Below are 21,855 nucleotides of genomic sequence, written 5' to 3'. Positions count from 1 at the left end.
CACTGACATCGCACAGTACACGGGCCTCTAGAATTTTTCCTCCAAAGAAATTCAGCCGGCGCGGCCGGGATCGAACCCGCGTCTTTCGGGTCGGCAGCAGAGTACCATAACCACTGAGCCACCGCGGCGGCTCATAGCTAATGAGTACATTCCATGATAGAAGGCAGGGATATATGTGTGGCAAAACCAAGGCTATAACAGCCTTTACTGCAATATGGATGTGCATCAAAATAAATGCGCCTTTTATAACGAAAGAAAATTCTGCCTTACAAAAAACGCTACTTGATCACTCAGAGTCCGAGTTTTATGATTCACTGCAACACATAAAAACTGTTTATTTCACAATAAACCTGCTCACAACAAATGTGATGTGCAAAGGTCAGTCGATATAAACAACAGTCAAGATCCACTTAAAATTTCTTGATGTCAAAATTTGTTCCACAAACACCACTGGCCTTTATGGATTTTCACAATGTCCTCCTCGCCCCAACATGCAAGCACGACTCACGAAATCAACTCCAGTGTCATCCGAAGCTGGTCTAGATGCACATAACCGTCACGTGCAAGGTCAAACATATTAAACGACCCTTCGGTATGAAAAAAAGCCTCGTTCGATGTTCCTGTGGGCCTTCGTATATAAGTGCATAAAGGCCAGGGTTTAAATTCGAGCTGCCGTTTTGTCCATTCGTTCGGGTGCACGACACTAAGCCTAAATCTGTGTTGAAATGGCCATTGGACTACGTGGTCCATGCTGCCCTTGTGTAGCTGCAACCCCAAATAAAGCAACAGAGCCTGACCATTTGTCTTGAACACAACCGCAGGAGACACGCTGTAGCCACACAGGTACACTCGCTGGGTGTCATAGGCGGCGGCTCCTAGCGCCACAGCTGTATCGTGGAGCAGTTGAATGTTTCTGATAAAGAAATTGCACTGTGATGCTCCGTTTTGATTCTGACGAATGAGTCTGTTCAATTGGCCCAATACCTTTCTGTTTGCACTTTCTCGATCCTTAGCTTCATTGATGGCTGCAGCAAGCCGTGAAAAGCAGTTGTGCCTTTGTAGCGACGCCTTTTCAAACTCACCTTTCATTTTTTCTTCTAATGAGCTTATTCTTCTCGAGAGAGTGTTGGCTGAATCACTTCTAGCGTTCAAGGATCCTTCTATTTGCTCAGATGTGGTTATTTGGAGAGCACTTCCATTTAAATTGTCGTGGTCTTCTCGGGCTCCCTGAGAGGGTTCCTGCTCTATAGCTTTACTGTCAGCGTTTACATCTTGCGAGATCCTGTTCAGTTGGTCGGCTCGTGCATTGCCATCGCTAAGCAACTGCTCCAGGAGTGCCCTCATTTCGCCTGTGTGCTGATCTAGGGCTCTTCTCAGAGCTATCAACAGTGACTCGTCATGTTGCCCAGTCTGCCCTCCGTGTTCTGAAGGAGGACGAGTTGGGAGACCTGAACAGCCAGATCGGAGGTGCTCGCACACGTTGCGGCAAAGAACAGACGCCGAACACTCTGGGCAGTGAACAGAGTGGTGTCCACAGTCGTGCTGGAAGTGTTGGGCGATGTCTGAAGCAGCCATTACAGCAGTGCAACCGTTCTCTTCGTTCCAGCAGCTGACCTGCATTCAAAGCGGTAAATGTTAGTTATTGAAATTACTAAAAGTGCAAGCGAGAAGAATAATAAAACATCTAGATGGGATGGCCTTGTCATCCCCGGTATATGGCTTCGATTATCCAAATCAAATTATAAATAAAACGATCTCCTCCACGCTTATAGGGGGCAGGAGGAAGACGCCAAACTGAAAATGACTCAAGTTATATAGAAATGACTGAAGGCAGGTGCAAAAAAATTAATAAAACATGTGCTCACAATCAGAATCTTGACTGCAAGAAAAGGAATTATAAGTGGAATGTTACCGCATTTCATCTGCAACGCTCTAATTGATCGCCCCTAATGTTCATCGTAAAAAGTTACCGTAAGGGTGCGATGCGGTTGCGTTAATAGGTCTCTTCAGAAGCCTGAAGTCCTCTTTGCAGATAACTCCACAGATATGAAAACTGTTCTTTATCGCATTATTTTGTTGTTTCTGTCATCTTATTTTCTTTTTAACACACAAGGCCTCCTTTCAGCCAAGTCGAACAAACCTTCCTCAACGGTCCCAGTGGTTGAGGAGTAGTGGTTCGAGTCACAGACTCGCATCATGATAATTTTTCTTTTCAGCGCAATTGCTTTTCGCTCTTCCAAGGCACTACGTAATGGTGGTGGGGTTGCGTCACCACACAGTAGACCCGTGAGGAAATGTTAGCAACGTCATCACTGTTTCATTCTTTCATCGTTGTCCCTGGTTTGAATTACCCGCGTGAGGTTATGTGCTTGGTTTGGACGTCATGACCCTCTCGACCAATTAAGATTTTTCCGACACGCTGTTGCCGATGACCGGTTCTCCGCTGAATAGGGCCCTTATGCTTTCGCGTTAAAATTTGCCCTAAAAAGGCAGTTCTGAAGTGCGTACGCTTCAGAGACTGCATTTTCAGGCTTGCATTGAGGTTTTATACTTTGCATTGGCAAGGGGCCCGATCGACGAGCCTTTAAATTTGGCATATTGCGCAACCCTGCAGTTACTGTTGTACTAAAAGTCGGGTTCAGCTGCTATCAGCCGACTGAGTGCTAAACATTAGACACCTTTAGCATACCGTGTACCGCGAGTCCGTGCGCAGCCAATGCGCAAGTCAGTTTGACGGCGCCAGGTACCATGCAGCTGCGCGCATGCCTGCAGCATACGGACCAATCAGCGCATGCACACTGGCAGTGGGCGGGCTCCCGGTACTCCGGTAATGGCAACGCTTGCATGGTACGCGGTATGTAGATGTCTTAATATAGACGCCTTTAGCATAATGTACTGTGTTAGCGTTGCCATTTTCCGGAGCACCGGGATCCCTCCCACAGCCAGTGAGCATGCGCTGACTGGTCCTGATGCTGCAGGCATTTGCGCAGTATGGATGGATGGATGGATAGGAGCGCCCCCTTTGAAACGGGGTGGTGGCAATTGCCACCATGCTCTGCTTTTCTTTCTTGGTTTTTTTTTTGTTTACTGTGTTGGCAATTCTCATTAAGAATCGCCATCATCTTTACCTACGGTTTCATACAATTCTAACCTTATGCCACATCTCTGCTTTTCAGCCACCAATCCTCCAATCGCTTTTTGCTAACTTCTACTGCAGATTTATTTACATGACCATTGTTATCTTTAAACCCTAGGGCCTCCGGAAGAGTGACTGTGCCTGCATCGACATCCGGATGGATACCATCACACTTGAGTATGAGGTGTTCAATTGTTTCCACAGATCAACCACACACTGCACATGTGTCAGCTTCTTCGTCAAATTTCTTTTTGTAGCTGCGCGTTCTAAGGCACCCTGACCTAGCGTCAAAGAGTAGGGCACTGCCTTTTGAGTTATCATAGAAAAATTCTTTCCTGATCTGCCTTTTCCAGTATCGATATAGTTCTACACTATGTTTCTTTTCCATTGAATTAATCCAATTTTTAAATTCGGCGTTTTTAACCTGTCGTTTAATGTTCTTTCTTTCTCCGTCCTCACGACCGGCATGCTTACTGCTTAGTTTTCTAGTTCTCTTCCGCAATTGCGAGTCAACGCTCTTCTGGTATAAATATTTAAATAAATTAGCTGGCAACCTGCTGTCGTCCAATTTCCTCAGGCGTTCTTGATATAGTATTTTACTCTTAGCTTCCCGTGTACCCCCATAATGCCCTATGTTTCATTATCCCTGCATCTCTTCGTCATTTTGCCCTAAGAGACTGTTCATGCTTTTCCGTGTATATCTGCCCTTCGTTTAGCCATGTCCCGAGGTATTTGTATTCGGCCACTTTGGGTATTTCGTGGCCTTGTATTATAAACACCTGATCAGTTGTATGGATGAAAATCATCACACCTGACTTAGTTGCGCTAAAACTGAATCCTAGAGCGTCTCCTTCGTCTCCACAACAATTAACCAAAGTTTGTAATTCTTCCTGGCTATCTGCTATGAGTACAATATCGTCCGCATACATTAAACCAGGGAGTCGCTGCTCAACTACATGTCCGCCTAATCTGTATGACAGATTATAATCAAAGATTACTCTCTTCTGGCCTTGTTTCCATATTTACCACTTAAAGCATGAACAGCAGCGGTGATAGAGGACAACCTTGCCTTAATGCTTTGTGCACCCCCACAGTTGTGGTACTTTTTTTTCCCTTCCCATGTAATTTCCACTTTATTATCTCGGTAGAATTCCTGTAGAAAATCAATTACCTCATGACCGGTACCTAAATCTTGTAATATTGTCACGTTGTAGTGACGGCAGTCCAGCGGTCAGGAAGACACCAGAAAGACTTGCGAACGAAGATCTTTATTTGGGCTGACTTGCGCCCGCAAAAGAACTGAATCACTCGGCGGCGGCGTAAGCAACACGCGTGCTCGGCGGTCGTCGAACTACGAATGTCCGCCGCTCGCGGCATCGCTCAATTTAAAGCCGGCAAGGAAACTTCCAGATAACAGGGCAAGATGATCTACAGTAATCTCGAAAAACCTAGATGCAGCCTTTCATGGCTGCGATAATTCGAGATTAGTCTGGTCGCTTCTCGCGTCACGAACAAAAGTGATAGCAACCCTTTCCTGCAGCCTTGAGCGTGAACGAACAAACACAACAATGATAAGTGGCAATATGCTCCACAGGAGTTCCCTGTTCACGTTATCGTATGCACCGCTTATGTCCAGAAAGGCCAAATACAGAGGTCTGTTTCCCGCCTTAGCTATTTCTATGCATTGGGTAAGCACGAAAAGGCTATCTAAGCGCCTACCCCTTCTGAACCCATTCTGAAGTTCCCCGAGTATGCGCTTACCTTCTACCCATGACTGCATTTTTAATTTCACCGCCTGCATTGCCAGCCTGTACACACCAGACGTTATCGTAATCGGACGGAAGAATTTTATGTTCATCTTATCTTTATGTTCATCCCGCAGCTGCTGGGTACCTGGCGCCACCTGGAGTCCCCGAGGGGATCTGCACATACGCACTGACGTAGGGCCGGCTCCCGGCAGGTATTCTGGCAACGGTACACGGTATTCTAAAGGTGTCTTATTCGTACAGTGGTAGGAAGCGTGCCATGAGACCGCATCAGGCGTCTCACCGAGTGCTAGGCACTTTTTATTTGGACTAGGGGTTTTTAAAATTATCAGTCCAGACAATTCACTTTAAGTGCCAAAAATTTGCACCATTTCCACTTGACTTCTTTAAAACATTTCATATCCATAGAAACACGGTATGATGAGCGAAATCTCGTACAGTGGTCAGAGCAATTCTCTACAGCAAACGAAAGCCGCGATGTAGCAAATACAATGTGAAATTTTTAGCAGGTACTCGGTTCCGGAGACGCATAGACCAAGTTGCCTTGACAGTTGCGTTGTGCCACGGATATCTCTGCCGCCTGATACAAGCCAGGCAGAAAAGCGTGACGAACGCTAGAGTGGCAATGAAATTTTTAACGACTAAATTAGGTGAAATGTAATAGAAAAAACGATTGAAAACGAATGCTGAATGAGACGACTTGCCCTAATAAGTTTTCGTGCCCAGCCGTTAGATCACTCGCAGTGTTTACATCCCAAAGCGTATACCGACGTTTGTGCATGGACTACATGGGAATCTAAGTCACAAAGCAGACTCGATTATGTGTTGTAATTCTACGATAACGAAGCGCTTTTAATCTCCAGAGATAGCAATTAAATGTCGCTGCTTGGAAAGTGCCGCACGCGGATGTTTCCCGTGCGGATATTAAAGGGTCCGCTCCGGCGCTTGCGAGGGTATATGGCTATCGGAAGGAATAATTTAGCGAATAGTGCTTCCGGACTCTAGGGATATGTCTTCCTCTACAGAGCGCACGAAATAAATTTCTGAGAGCAACAATAAACGAAAGCATGGCCTTCAGTTTGCCGCCCAATTGCGTCTTCGCAGCTGTCGTGGCGTACCGCGGATTAAACTTCCTGTCATGCCGGCCAAGTTTTTGTTTTCCAGTTTTCCATGACTACCCGGCTGTAGTCGTAGCAGTCCGTAGGCTAAGCTTTCGCAGATTCCGGTCAAGTCTCGCGGTTGGACTGAGGATAAGGAGCGCCGAACACCCCCCCACCAGTAGAAATAGAATTAAGTTCATCACGTGAGCACTTCTGAGCTGCAGGAAGCTTGCTTAAAGTCCGATAGTACAAGAAACATACCCGAACAGTCAGTGCGTCACCGGTAATCGCATCCCTGAATAGCGAGACATTCACCTTTCGTTATGAGAAGGCGTCGTTATGTCGTCTGCTTAAGCGAAACTTCCAGCCCTTATTGCATCTAAAAACACCAAGCACCAGACGCGTAAAACCTGAACAGTTCGCCCTCGTCACTCACCTCTTTACTTAGCAGCTCTTCGACGGGAAAGTACGTCCAGTTCACGCCTGTTTCCGGACACAGCAGGCCATCCAGCGGACAGACGGGCTCGACGCCCTCCGTGCACTGCTCGTAACAGGACATGCAAAGGACGTGCTGGCAGGCAAGAACTGCCGCCTTTCTGCGCACCAGTCCGCAAGCACTGCACGGTCTTATGCGTGGAGGCGGCTTCACGAAGCGCAGAGGCCTCCAGTCGAGCTCGGCTGTCAACCCGACCAGCGTGTAGGACACTTTTCCAGGAGACATCCCGCCCTGCTGTCGTCCTCGTGCTAAACGATGATGGAAATGCTGTGCCCATCCGAGAATGCTTGTCCCCGCTATCTCTGTCTCTCCCCCTCTCCTTCGGTTTTGTTTTTTGCCCGTCGTCGAGGCTCCGATCGCTGTGAATAGCCGCCGCGTATACACCTGTCCCAGATCCTTGCCACGTGGTGAATCGTCAACATTTTCAAGTCATTCTTCGGAATGCTACCCCGCAGGCATGCGCATGTCTGCCGCTTAGGTGAAATGATAATTCGTTGATCACCGAAATTTTGACCATAACGGGAAAGAGAGAGGGGATTCCCGGGGCTTTGTTAAGGTCTTGGTCCTTGTTTCATTTTTGTTTTGCAGGTACGGGTTTCTTCAACAAAGATTGCGTGGTGGCGGGAGCGAGAAATAAGACGTCACTGCAGTTCCGTGACACCGTCATGTTGTGGGATACCCGCGTACCCCATTTCCTCCGCCAGCCAACGGCGAGCGTGCGAACGCCACATTGCGAACCGCGCGAGCCACCCGGGAACGGAGGACGGCACAGCTGCTTGTCCTCCCGTTCCCGCGGCCGCTCATGTAAAGGGAAAGGGTGAAACACTGCCCAGCGAACGACTGCCACCCCGAGCAGTAATCGGGAGGCAATGACAGCAAATTGCGCAGGCCGTGGCCGTGGTCGACGCAGGGGCAAGCTCAAGGATAAGATGGTGCAGTTGGCCGCATACTTTTTGTGACTTTTGGAAAACTTCCTTCGTGTAACTTATGTGTGCGCATGAGACCCCCGGAACTGCTTGCACTAACGTAGGGGGCCCTAGAAGCGTGTTTCTTAGAGCAGCGGCTGATGTAATGTTCTGACCTCCGCCAATAAACCCAAGGTTTGTACATCCCGAGAATGACATGTGCAACAACTTTGCTAGGGCTGGAAACCGTGTGCACAGAAGGTGATGAGCTGACCATGGAGAAGCCCATCCCATGCTATAACGTGGTTCGTCATCATCATCAGCCTGACTACGACCACTGCTGAGCAAATAAATGCCTCTCCCATGTCTCTCCAATTAACCCTGTCCTTCGCCAGTTGCGGCCACCGTATTCCCGCAAATTTCCTAATCTCATTCGCCCACCTAACTTTCTGCCGCCCCCTGCTTCGCTCGCCTTCTCCTAGAATCCACTCCGTTACTCTTAAAGGTGCACTGAAGAGGAATCTGAACTTGTCTTTTTGCCGCGGGAACTCGATCTACACTTTCCCAGCATTCTTAGAAACTGCGACTTATTGCCCTGTATGGCCGATTTCCCAAATTAAATCGAATTAACAGCCGGCTCCCGCCCTTTTTTTTTTTAATTCTGCCTCGTACGGTGGGCGGAGTCGACCAACGCGTGGAGTGCCTTTCACCCAGTCCCGTGGCGGCGTGCCGCTCTGCCATCGGAATAGTAATACGTAGTAGTCCGTAGTAGCAAATAGCCCATGCGTATTTTTATTTCTGCGGGCTTATTTTGCGGCTATATTATCTGCGAATGAAACTATTTATTCATGGAAACCTAAAAAACAAAATAAATAGAAAGCAAAGCCTCCTCGGAGCTGGCTGAAAGGAACTTCACGCGTTGTCGACTCCGCCCAACGTACGAGGCAGAAATAAAAAGGGTGGGAGCCGGACGTTAATCCGATTTAATTAGGGAAATCGGCCATACAGGGCAATAAGTTGCAGTTTCTAAGAATGCTAGGAAGGTGTAGATCGAGTTCCCGCGGCAAAAAGACAAGTTCAGAATCCTCTTCAGTGCACCTTTAAGGACCAACGGTTATCTTGCCTTCGCATTACATGGCCTGCCCAAGCCCATTTCTTCCTCTTGATTTCAACTATGGATGTCATTAACCCGCGTTTGCTCTCTCACCCCCTCCGCCGCTTCCGATCTCTTAACGTTACACCTGTCATATGTTACCTGGTTAGCCTTACATAAATAGCAGGATTTATTTCTCATTACAGTTCGAGGAACTGCGTATTCCTCAGCCCTTTCTTGAACCCTAGGTCAAAAAGAATTGCTACTTAGGCTCTTTCTGAGCGCACTGAAATGTCATTAGAAAAGAAATGGCAATCTTTGCCAAAGTAATCAAGCAGAGGACAGCAGCACAGTAAGCCAACTCATCTGAAAGCAGCATTGATTGCTTGTAAATGCCAGGATATCTAATGGTGCATTATATGTTTGGGATTTAATGCCAAGAAGTTACACGTGGGCTGTGACAAGCATCGTAGTTGATGACTGTAGGTTAATTTCGATGAACGAGCTCTTGATGCGCACTGACATCACACAGCACTGGTGATTAAAAAAACCCGAGGTGGTCAAAATTAATCCACAGCCCTCCGCTACGTTGTGTTTCAGAGACAAATTAATTCACGGGGCCACTTCCTACACTGGTCATTAGGGAGAGATATTGTCACAGTGCCCTTGAGTATCTGGAAGAGGGAGAGTGAACGCAATTGGTGTAAACGGCGAGTGGCTGTTCCTGCAGATGTTAGTTTACCCTGAAGAACTTGAAAGGCATTGATGGAGATCGAAAATGGTGCTGCAAATGCAATTGAATCGTTTTGAGTCGCATAGAGAAGCATTTCCAATTGGCTTTCTAGGCCGTAATGGAACCTGCACGTGTGTCGTTCAACTGTTTACATTGCTTGCAGAGCAAACTAAACTTTTTGCTAGTAGCGTGAGCAATAGCTCCTTCTTACTCCTGAAGGTAGCAGGAGTTGGACGGTGCTAGGAGTTGAAAGTTGGAGAAGACCGAAAGGTGACACTACACTACATCTCGTAACGTACTTGCAGAAGTAACTTTCTTAGCAGCCATCACAGAACGCGTCTCACTGACACCCTTCCGTGTGTAACCCGTAAGAAATCCTATGCTGGTTATTCAACGCTAGCAAACAGCAAATAGGAAGTTCGTTATTAATTTTTTTTTTGTTCTACCGCAATACCGCAGCAGAATAGATGTCGACGCTCTTTCAGGCCTATATGCTGGTACAGCTGCGACGACCAGGCCGGCAAGCCTGGTCATTAAGATGTGCTCCACCGCAATGCACGAGAGAGCAACCGGAAGCGTGAACGATCTGGTTCCGGGCCAACACTATTTATGGAAGACACGGTGACTCTAAGCAAGAGCCGAGCCCGCAGCTTTGTGTCCTCGCGAAAGTTCGCGTACATGGATTTTAAACCACTAAGGGTTCGAGGTTAGCGTGAGCCGAACCACGGAGACGATGGCCGAGTGGAGCGCACTCTCAACTTTAATGAGAAAACGGCTCACAGCAAGGAAAGTCTCAACGTTCGTGGAGCGGGCTTTGGGACACGGCAGAAAATCCCACATATGCGTCATGTTAGCATGGAAATAGGAAGGAGTAATATTTTTGCGTTTTTGCGCTGCAATCGAACAACCGAAGACGTGGTGTTTAATTGTCGTGCGCGTAGCAGCACAAGCAGTTCGCTCGGCAACAATTCGAAGCTTCCAAGAACGCTTGGAACATTTAGATCGTGTTCCAGTGCTAAAAATACGAGTTCAGATTCCTCTTCAGTGCACCTTTAAAGGTAGATCCTTTAAACGGTTTATGATGATGCTAGATTTTTTTGTTTTGGCGCAAGGGCATCTAAGGCCAAAGAGCGCCGGACTCGAGGTTGTTGGCCAGCTCAAGCTGAAATATGGCACAAGTTAAAATCAACTCCAGGTGTATAGGGCCTACGAGCAGTTAGCATGTTCATGAGGATGTATAATTCAGGTGTAATTGCCTAAGGTGGTGTATAGCACCTAAAAGTTGTGGTAAGAGGAGTTATACATAAAAGACGGTAGCCTAAACCTCGGTCCTTGCTTGGACAAAAAGAGCGACGCATCTAGCAGCTCAGCCTTCTCAGCATTTAGGAGGGGCAGAGGTTACTTTAAATAAGAGATATCTTGCCAAAAGTCTATATGTGTAAAATGTTTGAAATCCCTATCCAATAAAACATGCGGTCATCACCTGAAAATAAAGAAGGGTGCAATGGTTTTTTGAATGTGGACAGTTCTGGAACGTGTCGTCTTTCTGTCTCCAATCTCGCGCACGTGATTGATATGTGCACAGCTGAGATGTGGGCTCCACATCTCACCCACTGTGGTGCCGGTGTAGATTTTAAAAGATGTGAATGTGTGATGTATGTATATCATATCCTCAGTTTGCAAGAGAGCAACTTCTTTGAATCAGTTTTGTTCATCTCTGGCATATCTTCCAATCCTTGGTCGTATTGTGTGTAGTTTGTTTTCTATTTGTCCCAATCCTGCTGCCATTCTTTGCGGAGTGCAGTCCTAATATCTGGCCTGAGTATGGTGTGGAAGATGGTATACATGAATAAGACTCAGTTTGGCAGCTGACGCAGCAAACCTATCTGCTTCCTCATTTCCTTCTATGCCACAGCGACCTAGTACCCAGCATAATGTAATATTGAGGGTCAGTGTGCATGCAGCCATAAGGCATTTCAGGAGGGAATTCATAACAGGGTTTTTACAGGGTTTCCCGGAGTACGGGGCCATAACCACACTTAAAGGATCTGAATAAATAACAAAGACTGGGATTTTCTTTTATAGGATGGATCTGACAGCCAACAGGATACCATGACATTCTGAATTAAATATGCTTGTGTATCTATTCATTGTTCTCGTTTCGGAAGATTGACAGCTGTAAACTGCACTTGCAACTGAAGAAGTCTTGGAGGCATCAGTGTAAAACTCCGTGCACGAATACTTGGCTTGTATCGATGTGAAGTACTGTTTTGTGCCAATTGGCGACCCATGCTTGCCAGCCTCACGAAAAAAAGTGTCGCAGTCAACTGGATCTGTAGACTGTTCAATTAAGAGCCACATATTTTATTGTCAAGATCGGAGGGGCCCTGTCGAGTGCAAACTCTGGTTTGCTTGGCATGGAATGACCCCTTTGAAACATGCCACGCTTAGGTTTGCAGGTGTCAAATTCAATTCACTTTGAAGGTGGTTGCTGATTTAAACTCAATTCTGTTATTTAAGTTAAGATCAAAAATTCATGAAGCAATTAAGGTCTCATAGCTAATGATGGCTTGGTTTGGTTTATGGGGTTTAACGTCCCAAAGCGACTAAGGCTATGAGACACGCCGTAGTGGAGGGCTCCGGAAATTTCGACCACCTGGAGTTCTTTAACGTGCATTGACATCGCACAGTACACGGGCCTCTAGAATTTTTCCTCCAAACAAATTCAGCCGGCGCGGCCGGGATCGAACCCGCGTCTTTCGGGTCGGCAGCCGAGTACCATAACCACTGAGCCACCGCGGCGGCTCATAGCTAATGAGTACATTCCATGATAGAAGGCAGGGATATATGTGTGGCAAAACCAAGGCTATAACAGCCTTTACTGCAATATGGATGTGCATCAAAATAAATGCGCCTTTTATAACGAAAGAAAATTCTGCCTTACAAAAAACGCTACTTGATCACTCAGAGTCCGAGTTTTATGATTCACTGCAACACATAAAAACTGTTTATTTCACAATAAACCTGCTCACAACAAATGCGATGTGCAAAGGTCAGTCGATATAAAGAACAGTCAAGATCCACTTAAAATTTCTTGATGTCAAAATTTGTTCCACAAACACCACTGGCCTTTATGGATTTTCACAATGTCCTCCTCGCCCCAACATGCAAGCACGACTCACGAAATCAACTCCAGTGTCATCCGAAGCTGGTCTAGATGCACATAACCGTCACGTGCAAGGTCAAACATATTAAACGACCCTTCGGTATGATAAAAAGCCTCGTTCGATGTTCCTGTGGGCCTTCGTATATAAGTGCATAAAGGCCAGGGTTTAAATTCGAGCTGCCGTTTTGTCCATTCGTTCGGGTGCACGACACTAAGCCTAAATCTGTGTTGAAATGGCCATTGGACTACGTGGTCCATGCTGCCCTTGTGTAGCTGCAACCCCAAATAAAGCAACAGAGCTTGACCATTTGTCTTGAACACAACCGCAGGAGACACGCTGTAGCCACACAGGTACACTCGCTGGGTGTCATAGGCGGCGGCTCCTAGCGCCACAGCTGTATCGTGGAGCAGTTGAATGTTTCTGATAAAGAAATTGCACTGTGATGCTCCGTTTTGATTCTGACGAATGAGTCTGTTCAATTGGCCCAATACCTTTCTGTTTGCACTTTCTCGATCCTTAGCTTCATTGATGGCTGCAGCAAGCCGTGAAAAGCAGTTGTGCCTTTGTAGCGACGCCTTTTCAAACTCACCTTTCATTTTTTCTTCTAATGAGCTTATTCTGCTCGAGAGAGTGTTGGCTGAATCACTTCTAGCGTTCAAGGATCCTTCTATTTGCTCAGATGTGGTTATTTGGAGAGCACTTCCATTTAAATTGTCGTGGTCTTCTCGGGCTCCCTGAGAGGGTTCCTGCTCTATAGCTTTACTGTCAGCGTTTACATCTTGCGAGATCCTGTTCAGTTGGTCGGCTCGTGCATTGCCATCGCTAAGCAACTGCTCCAGGAGTGCCATCATTTCGCCTGTGTGCTGATCTAGGGCTCTTCTCAGAGCTGTCAAAAGTGAGTCGTCATGTTGCCCAGTCTGCCCTCCGTGTTCTGAAGGAGGACGAGTTGGGAGACCTGAACAGCAAGATCGGAGGTGCTCGCACACGTTGCGGCAAAGAACAGACGCCGAACACTCTGGGCAGTGAACAGAGTGGTGTCCACAGTCGTGCTGGAAGTGTTGGGCGATGTCTGAAGCAGCCATTACAGCAGTGCAACCGTTCTCTTCGTTCCAGCAGTTGACCTGCATTGAAAGCGGTAAATGTCAGTTATTGAAATTACTAAAGGTGCAAGCGACAAGAATAATACAACATCAAGATGAGGTGCCCTTGTCATCCCCGGTATATGGCTTCGATTATTCAAATTAAAATATAAAAAAACATCTCCTCCACGCTTGTATAGGGTAGGAGGAAGCCGCTAAACTGAAAATGACTCAAGCTATATAAATATCACTGAAGGCAGGTGCAAAAAAATTGATAAAAGATGTGCTCACAATCAGAATCTTGACTGCAAGAAAAGGAATTTTAAGTGGAATGTTACCGCATTTCATCTGCAACGCTCTAATTGACCGCCCCTAATGTTCGTCGTAAAAAGTTACCGTAAGGGTGCGATGCGGTTGCGTTAATAGGTCTCTTCAGAAGCCTGAAGTCCTCTTCGCAGATCACTCCACAGATATGAAAACTGTTCTTTATCGCATTATTTTGTTGTTTCTGTCATCTTATTTTTTTTTAACACACAATGCCTCCTTTCAGCCAAGTCGAACAAACCTTCCTCAACGGTCCCAGTGGTTGAGGAGTAGTGGTTCGAGTCACAGACTCGCATCTCGATAATTTTTATTTTCAGCGCAATTGCTTTTCGCTCTTCCAAGGCACTACGTAATGGTGGTGGGGTTGCGTCACCACACAGTAGACCCGTGAGGAAATGTTAGCAACGTCATCACTGTTTCATTCTTTCATCGTTGTCCCTGGTTTGAATTACCCGCGTGAGGTTATGTGCTTGGTTTTGACGTCATGACCCTCTCGACCAATTAAGATTTTTCCGACACGCTGTTGCCGTTGACCGGTTCTCCTCTGAATAGGGCCCTTATGCTTTCGCGTTAAAATTTGCCCTAAAAAGGCAGTTCTGAAGTGCGTACGCTTCAGAGACTGCATTTTCAGGCTTGCATTGAGGTTTTATACTTTGCATTGGCAAGGGGTCCGATCGACGAGCCTTTAAATTTGGCATATTGCGCAACCCTGCAGTTACTGCTGTACTAAAAGTCGGGTTCAGCTGCTATCAGCCGACTGAGTGCTAAACATTAGACACCTTTAGCATACCGTGTACCGGGAGTCCGCGCGCAGCCAATGCGCAAGTCACTTTGACGGCGCCTGGTACCAGGCAGCTGCGCGCATGCCTGCAGCATCCGGACCAATCAGCGCATGCTGACTGGCAGTGGGCGGGCTCCCGGTACTCCGGTAATGGCAACGGTTGCATGGTACGCGGTATGTAGATGTCTTAATATAGACGCCTTTAGCATAATGTACTGTGTTAGCGTTGCCATTTTCCGGAGCACCGGAATCCCTCCCACAGCCAGTGAGCATGCGCTGACTGGTCCTGATGCTGCAGGCATTTGCGCAGTATGGATGGATGGATGGATAGGAGCGCCCCCTTTGAAACGGGGTGGTGGCAATTGCCACCATGCTCTGCTTTTCTTTCTTAGTTTTTTTTTTGTTTACTGTGTTGGCAGTTCTCATTAAGAATTGCCATCATCTTTACCTACGGTTTCATACAATTCTAACCTTATGCCACATCTCTGCTTTTCAGCCACCAATCCTCCAATCGCTTTTAGCTAACTTCTACTGCAGATTTATTTACATGACCATTGTTATCTTTAAACCCTAGGGCCTCCGGAAGAGTGACTGTGCCTGCATCGACATCCGGATGGATACCATCACATTTGAGTATGAGGTGTTTAATTGTTTCCACAGATCAACCACACACTGCACATGTGTCAGCTTCTTCGTCAAATTTCTTTTTGTAGCTGGGCGTTCTAAGGCACCCTGACCTAGCGTGAAAGGGTAGGGTTATCATAGAAAAATTCTTTCCTGATCTGCCTTTTCCAGTATCGATATAGTTCTACACTATGTTTCTTTTCCATTGAATTAATCCAATTTTTAAATTCGGCGTTTTTAACCTGTCGTTTAATGTTCTTTCTTTCTCCGTCCTCACGACCGGCATGCTTACTGCTTAGTTTTCTAGTTCTCTTCCGCAATTGCGAGTCAACGCTCTTCTGGTATAAATATTTAAATAAATTAGCTGGCAACCTGCTGTCGTCCAATTTCCTCAGGCGTTCTTGATATAGTATTTTACTCTTAGCTTCCCGTGCTTCGAAAGATGCCCAGACCATATCTCCTTGCACTGCCTCGTTTGTGGTTTTGCCGTGGACACCTAGTGCTAATCTTCCAACAGCTCTTTGATTTACGTCTAATCTCGACTGAATTTCTGCCCTTAAAGGTGCACTGAAGAGGAATCTGAACTTATCTTTTTACTGCGGGAACTTGATCTACACGTTCCTAGCATTCTTAGAAACATTGACTTATTGCCCTGTGTGGCCGATTTCCCCAATTAAAATGAATTAACGTCCGGCTCCCGCCTTTTTTTTTTAAATTCTGCCTCGTACGGTGGGCGGAGTCGACCAACGCGTGGAGCGCCTTTCACCCAGTCCCGTGGAGGCTTTGCTTTCGCTTTATTTTGTTTTTTAGGTTTCCGTGAATAAATAGTTTCATTCGCAGCTAATATAGCTGCAAAATAAGCCCGAAGAAATAAAAATACACGCGGACTATTTGCTACTACGGGCTACTACGTATTACTACGCCGATGGCAGAGCGGCAAGCCGCCACGGGACTAGGTGAAAGGCGCTCCACGCGTTGGTCGACTCCGCCCACCGTACGAGGCAGAATTAAAAAAAAGGCGGGAGCCGGACGTTAATTCGATTCAATTGGGGAAATCGGCCACACAGGGCAGTAAATCGCAGTTTCTAAGAAAGCTCGGAACGTGTAGATCGAGTTCCCGTGGCAAAAAGACAAGTTCAAATTCCTCTTCAGTGCACCTTTAAGCACAGAACCGCATTGCCGAAAGTAAGCCCCGGCACCATTATTCCTTTTCAAACACCTCTTAACACTTCATATTTGTTGTACCCCCATAATGCCCTATGTTTCATTATCCCGGCATCTCTTCGTCATTTTGCCCTAAGAGACTGTTCATGCTTTTCCGTGTATATCTGCCCTTCGTTTAGCCATGTCCCGAGGTATTTGTATTCGGCCACTTTGGGTATTTCGTGGCCTTGTATTATAAACACCTGATCAATTGTATGGATGAAAATCATCACACCTGACTTAGTTGCGCTAAAACTGAATCCTAGAGCGTCTCCTTCGCCTCCACAACAATTAACCAAAGTTTGTAATTCTTCCTGGCTATCTGCTATCAGTACAATATCGTCCGCATACATTAAACCCGGGAGTCGCTGCTCAACTACATGTCCGCCTAATCTGTACGACAGATTATAATCAAAGATTACTCTCTTCTGGCCTTGTTTCCATATTTACCACTTAAAGCATGAACAGCAGCGGTGATAGAGGACAACCTTGCCTTAATGCTTTGTGCATCCCCACAGTTGTGGTACTTTTTTTTCCCTTCCCATGTAATTTCCACTTTATTATCTCGGTAGAATTCCTGTAGAAAATCAATTACCTCATGACCGGTACCTAAATCTTGTAATATTGTCACGTTGTAGTGACGGCAGTCCAGCGGTCACGAAGACACCAGAAAGACTTGCGAACGAAGATCTTTATTTGGGCTGACTTGCGCCCGCAAAAGAACTGAATCACTCGGCGGCGGCGTAAGCAACACGCGTGCTCGGCGGTCGTCGAACTACGAATGTCCGCCGCTCGCGGCATCGCTCAATTTAAAGCCGGCAAGGAAACTTCCAGATAACAGGGCAATATGATCTACAGTAATCTGGAAAAACCTAGATGCAGCCTTTCATGGCTGCGATAATTCGAGATTAGTCTGGTCGCTTCTCGCGTCACGAACACAAGTGATAGCAACCCTTTCCTGCAGCCTTGAGCGTGAACGAACAAACACAACAATGATAAGTGGCAATATGCTCCACAGGAGTTCCCTGTTCACGTTATCGTATGCACCGCTTATGTCCAGAAAGGCCAAATACAGAGGTCTGTTTCCCGCCTTAGCTATTTCTATGCATTGGGTAAGCACGAAAAGGCTATCTAAGCGCCTACCCCTTCTGAACCCATTCTGAAGTTCCCCGAGCATGCGCTTACCTTCTACCCATGAATGCATTTTTAATTTCACCGCCTGCATTGCCAGCCTGTACACACCAGATGTTATCGTAATCGGCCGGAAGAATTTTATGATCTTATCTTTATGTTCATCCCGCAGCTGCTGGGTACCTGGCGCCACCTGGAGTCCCCGAGGCGATCTGCACATACGCACTGACGTAGGGCCGGCTCCCGGCAGGTATTGTGGCAACGGTACACCGTATTCTAAAGGTGTCTTATTCGTACAGTGGTAGGAAGCGTGCCATGAGACCGCATCAGGCGCCTCACCGAGTGCTAGGCACTTTTTATTTGGACTAGGGGTTTTTAAAATTATCAGTCCAGACAATTCACTTTAAGTCCTTAAAATTTACACCATTTCTACTTGACTTCTTTAAAACATTTCATATCCGTAGAAACACGGTATGATGAGCGAAATCTCGTACAGTGGTCAGAGCAATTCTCTACAGCAAACGAAAGCCGCGATGTAGCAAAAACAATGAAATTTTTAGCAGGTACTCGGTTCCGGAGACGCATAGACCAAGTTGCCTTGACAGTTGCGTTGTGCCACGGATATCTCTGCCGCCTGATACAAGCCAGGCAGAAAAGCGTGACGAACGCTAGAGTGGCAATGAAATTTTTAACGACTAAATTAGGTGACTTGTAATAGCAAAAACGATTGAAAACGAATGCTGAATGAGACGACTTGCCCTAATAAGTTTTCGTGCCCAGCCGTTAGATCACTCGCAGTGTTTACATCCCAAAGCGTATACCGACGTTTGTGCATGGACTACATGGGAATCTAAGTCACAAAGCAGACTCGATTATGTGTTGTAATTCAACGATAACGAAGCGCTTTTAATCTCCAGAGATAGCAATTAAATGTCGCTGCTTGGAAAGTGCCGCACGCGGATGTTTCCCGTGCGGATATTAAAGGGTCCGCTCCGGCGCTTGCGAGGGTATATGCCTATCGGAAGGAATAATTTAGCGAATAGTGCTTCCGGACTCTAGGGATATGTCTTCCTCTACAGAGCGCACGAAATAAATTTCTGAGAGCAACAATAAACGAAAGCATGGCCTTCAGTTTGCCGCCCAATTGCGTCTTCGCAGCTGTCGTGGCGCACCGCGGATTAAACTTCCTGTCATGCCGGCCAAGTTTTTGTTTTCCAGTTTTCCATGACTACCCGGCTGTAGTCGTAGCAATCCATAGGCTAAGCTTTCGCAGATTCCGGTCAAGTCTCGCGGTTGGACTGAGGATAAGGAGCGCCGAACACCCCCCACCAGTATTAATAGAATTAAGGTCATCACGTGAGCACTTCTGAGCTGCAGGAAGCTTGCTTAAAGTCCGATAGTACAAGAAACATACCCGAACAGTCAGTGCGTCACCGCTAATCGCATCCCTGAATAGCGAGACATTCACCTTTCGTTATGAGAAGGCGTCGTCATGTCGTCTGCTTAAGCGAAACTTCCAGCCCTTATTGCATCTAGAAACACCAAGCACCAGACGCGTAAAACCTGAACAGTTCGCCCTCGTCACTCACCTCTTTACTTAGCAGCTCTTCGACGGGAAAGTACGTCCAGTTCACGCCTGTTTCCGGACAGAGCAGGCCATCCAGGGGACAGACGGGATCGACGCCCTCCGTGCACTGCTTGTAACAGGACATGCAAAGGACGTGCTGGCAGGCAAGAACTGCCGCCTTTGTGCGCACCAGTCCGCAAGCACTGCACGGTCTTATGCGTGGAGGCGGCTTCACGAAGCGCAGAGGCCTCCAGTCGAGCTCGGCTGTGAACCCGACCAGCGTGTAGGACACTTTTCCAGGAGACATCCCGCCCTGCTGTCGTCCTCGTGCTAAACGATGATGGAAATGCTGTGCCCATCCGAGAATGCTTGTCCCCGCTATCTCTGTCTCTCCCCCTCTCCTTCAGTTTTGTTTTTTGCCCGTCGTCGAGGCTCCGATCGCTGTGAATAGCCACCGCGTATACACCTGTACCAGTTCCTTGCCACGTGGTGAATCGTCAACATTTTCAAGTCATTCTTCGGAATGCTACCCCGCAGGCATGCGCATGTCTGCCGCTTAGCTGAAATGATAATTCGTTGAGAACCGAAATTTTGACCATAATGGGAAAGAGAGACGGGATTCCCGGAGCTTTGTTAAGGTCTTGGTCCTTGTTTCATTTTTGTTTTGCAGGTACGTGTTTCTTCAACAAAGATTGCGTGGTGACGGGAGCGAGAAATAAGACGTCACTGCAGTTCCGTGACACCGTCATGTTGTGGGATAACCGCGTACCCCATTTCCTCCGCCAGCCAGCGGCGAGCGTGCGAACGCCACATGGCGAACCGCGCGAGCCACCCGGGAACGGAGGACAGCGCAGCTGCTTGTGCTCCCGTTCCTGGAGGATACCGCGGGTGGCCGCTTACGTAAGGGGAAAGGATGAAACACTGCTCAAGGGAGAGCGAACGACTGCCACCCGGAGCAGTAATCGGGAGGCAATGACAGCAAATTGCGCGGGCCGTGGCCGGGGCCGTGGTCGACGCAGGGGAAGCCCAAGCATAAGATGGCGCAGTTGGACGCATACTTTTTGTGACTTTTGGAACACTTCCTTCGTGTAACTTATGTGTGCGCATGAGACCCCCGGAACTGCTTGCACTAACGTAGGGGGCCCTAGAAGCGTGTTTCTTAGAGCAACGGCTGATGTAATGTTCTGACCCTCGCCAATAAACCCAAGGTTTGTACATACCGAGAACGGCATATGCAGCAATTTTGCTAGGGCTGGAAACCGTGTGCACAGAAGGTGATGAGGTGACCATGCAGAAGCCCATCCCATGCTATAACGTGGTTCATCATCATGATCAGCCTGACTACGCCCACTGCAGGGCAACAGCCTCTCCCATGTCTCTTCAATTAACCCTGGCCTTCGCCAGTTGCGGCCACCGTATTCCCGCAAATTTCTTAATCTCATCCCCCCACCTAACTTTCTGCCGCCCCCTGCTTCGCTTGCCTTCTCCAGCAATCGACTCCGTTACCCTTAAGGACCAGCGGTTATCTTGCCTTCGCATTACATGGCCTGCCCAAGCCCATTTCTTCCTCTTGATTTCAACTAGGATGTCATTAACCGGCGTTTGTTCTCTCACCCACTCCGCCGCTTCCGATCTCTTAACGTAACACCTATCATATGTTACGTGGTTAGCCTTACAAAAATAGCACAATTTATTTCTCATTACACTTCGAGGAACTGCGTATTCCTCAGCCCTTTCTTGAACCTTAGGTAAAAAAGAATTGCTACATAGGCTTTTTCTCAGCGCACTGAAATGTAATTAGTAAAGAAGTCTGTCTAATATTTGCAATCTTTTCCAAAGTAAGCAAGCAGAGGACAGCAGTACACTAAGCGAACTCATCTGAAAGCAGCATGGATTGCTTTTAAATGCCAGGATATTTTATGTTGCATTATTTTTGGTATTTAACGCCAAGAAGTTACACGTGGGCTATGACAAGAATCGTAGTGGATGACTGTTGGTTAATTTCGATGAACGAGGTCTTTGATGCGCACTGATATCAGGCAGCATTGATGATTAAAAAACCCGAGGTGGTCACAATTAATCCACAGGCCTTCGCTACGTTGTGCTTCATAGACAAATGAATTCACGGGGCCACTTCCTACACTGGTCATTAGGTCATTAGGGAGAGATGTTACCGCAGTGCCCTTCAGTATCTGGAAGAGTGAGAGTGAACGCAATTGGTGAAAATGGTTAGTGGCTGTTCCTGCAGATGTTAGTTCATCCCGAAGAACTTGAAAGGCATTGATGGAGATCTAAAATGGTGCTGCAAATGCAACTGAATCGTGTTGACTCGCATAGAGAAGCATTTCAAATTGGCTTTCTAGGTCGTGATGGAGCCTATGTATTTTTCGTTCAACTGTTTACATCGCTTGCAGAGCAAGCAGCTAAACTGTTACATACTTTTGGCTAGTAGCGTGAGCAATAGCTCCTTCTAACTCTTGCAGGCAGCAGGACTTGGAAGGTGCTAGGTGCTGAAAGTTGGAGAAGACCGAAAGGTGACACTATACTGAATCTTGTAACGTACTTGCAGCAGTAACTTTCTTAGCAGCCATCACAGAACGTGTCTCAGCGACACCCTTCCGTGTGTAACCCATAAGAAATGTTAGGCTCGTTATTCAACACTCGCAAAAAGCAAATAGGAATGTTGTTATTAATTTTATTTTATTCTACCTCAATGCCGCAGCAAAATACATGTCGAACCTATGTCAGGC

At 47.0% G+C, this 21,855-nt stretch overlaps 2 protein-coding genes across 2 annotated transcripts; both read right to left on the bottom strand.

Annotated features, from left to right (window-relative positions):
* Positions 1-348: 348 nt before the first annotated feature.
* Positions 349-6,723, bottom strand: LOC149329185 (TNF receptor-associated factor 5-like). The gene is made up of 2 exons (XM_089562146.1): positions 6,439-6,723; positions 349-1,614 (listed from the first exon to the last, which is right to left on the bottom strand). The coding sequence occupies exons 1-2, from the start codon at positions 6,721-6,723 to the stop codon at positions 505-507; spliced, it is 1,395 nt and encodes a 464-aa protein (XP_089418272.1). The 3' UTR covers positions 349-504.
* A 5,630-nt stretch (positions 6,724-12,353) lies between these two features.
* LOC149329184 (uncharacterized) lies at positions 12,354-19,412 on the bottom strand. Its single transcript, XM_089558905.1, has 2 exons — positions 19,128-19,412; positions 12,354-13,517 (listed from the first exon to the last, which is right to left on the bottom strand). The coding sequence occupies exons 1-2, from the start codon at positions 19,410-19,412 to the stop codon at positions 12,408-12,410; spliced, it is 1,395 nt and encodes a 464-aa protein (XP_089415031.1). The 3' UTR covers positions 12,354-12,407.
* Between the last annotated feature and the right edge of the window lie 2,443 nt (positions 19,413-21,855).

The sequence above is a fragment of the Amblyomma mixtum genome, chromosome 9 (genome assembly GCF_055824585.1).
Source record: "Amblyomma mixtum isolate Tamu chromosome 9, ASM5582458v1, whole genome shotgun sequence".
Lineage (NCBI taxonomy): Eukaryota > Metazoa > Arthropoda > Arachnida > Ixodida > Ixodidae > Amblyomma > Amblyomma mixtum.
Note: the sequence above shows the minus strand (reverse complement) of the source record. Positions and strands in the feature narration are given on the sequence as shown.

Excerpts from the sequence above, each read along its gene's own strand:
- LOC149329185 (XM_089562146.1), bottom strand. The coding sequence starts at position 6,723 with ATGTCTCCTGGAAAAGTGTCCTACACGCTGGTCGGGTTGACAGCCGAG. Across the intron at positions 1,615-6,438 it reads AAGAGCTGCTAAGTAAAGAG|GTCAGCTGCTGGAACGAAGA; the intron begins GTGAGTGACGAG and ends CTTTGAATGCAG.
- LOC149329184 (XM_089558905.1), bottom strand. The coding sequence starts at position 19,412 with ATGTCTCCTGGAAAAGTGTCCTACACGCTGGTCGGGTTCACAGCCGAG. Across the intron at positions 13,518-19,127 it reads AAGAGCTGCTAAGTAAAGAG|GTCAACTGCTGGAACGAAGA; the intron begins GTGAGTGACGAG and ends CTTTCAATGCAG.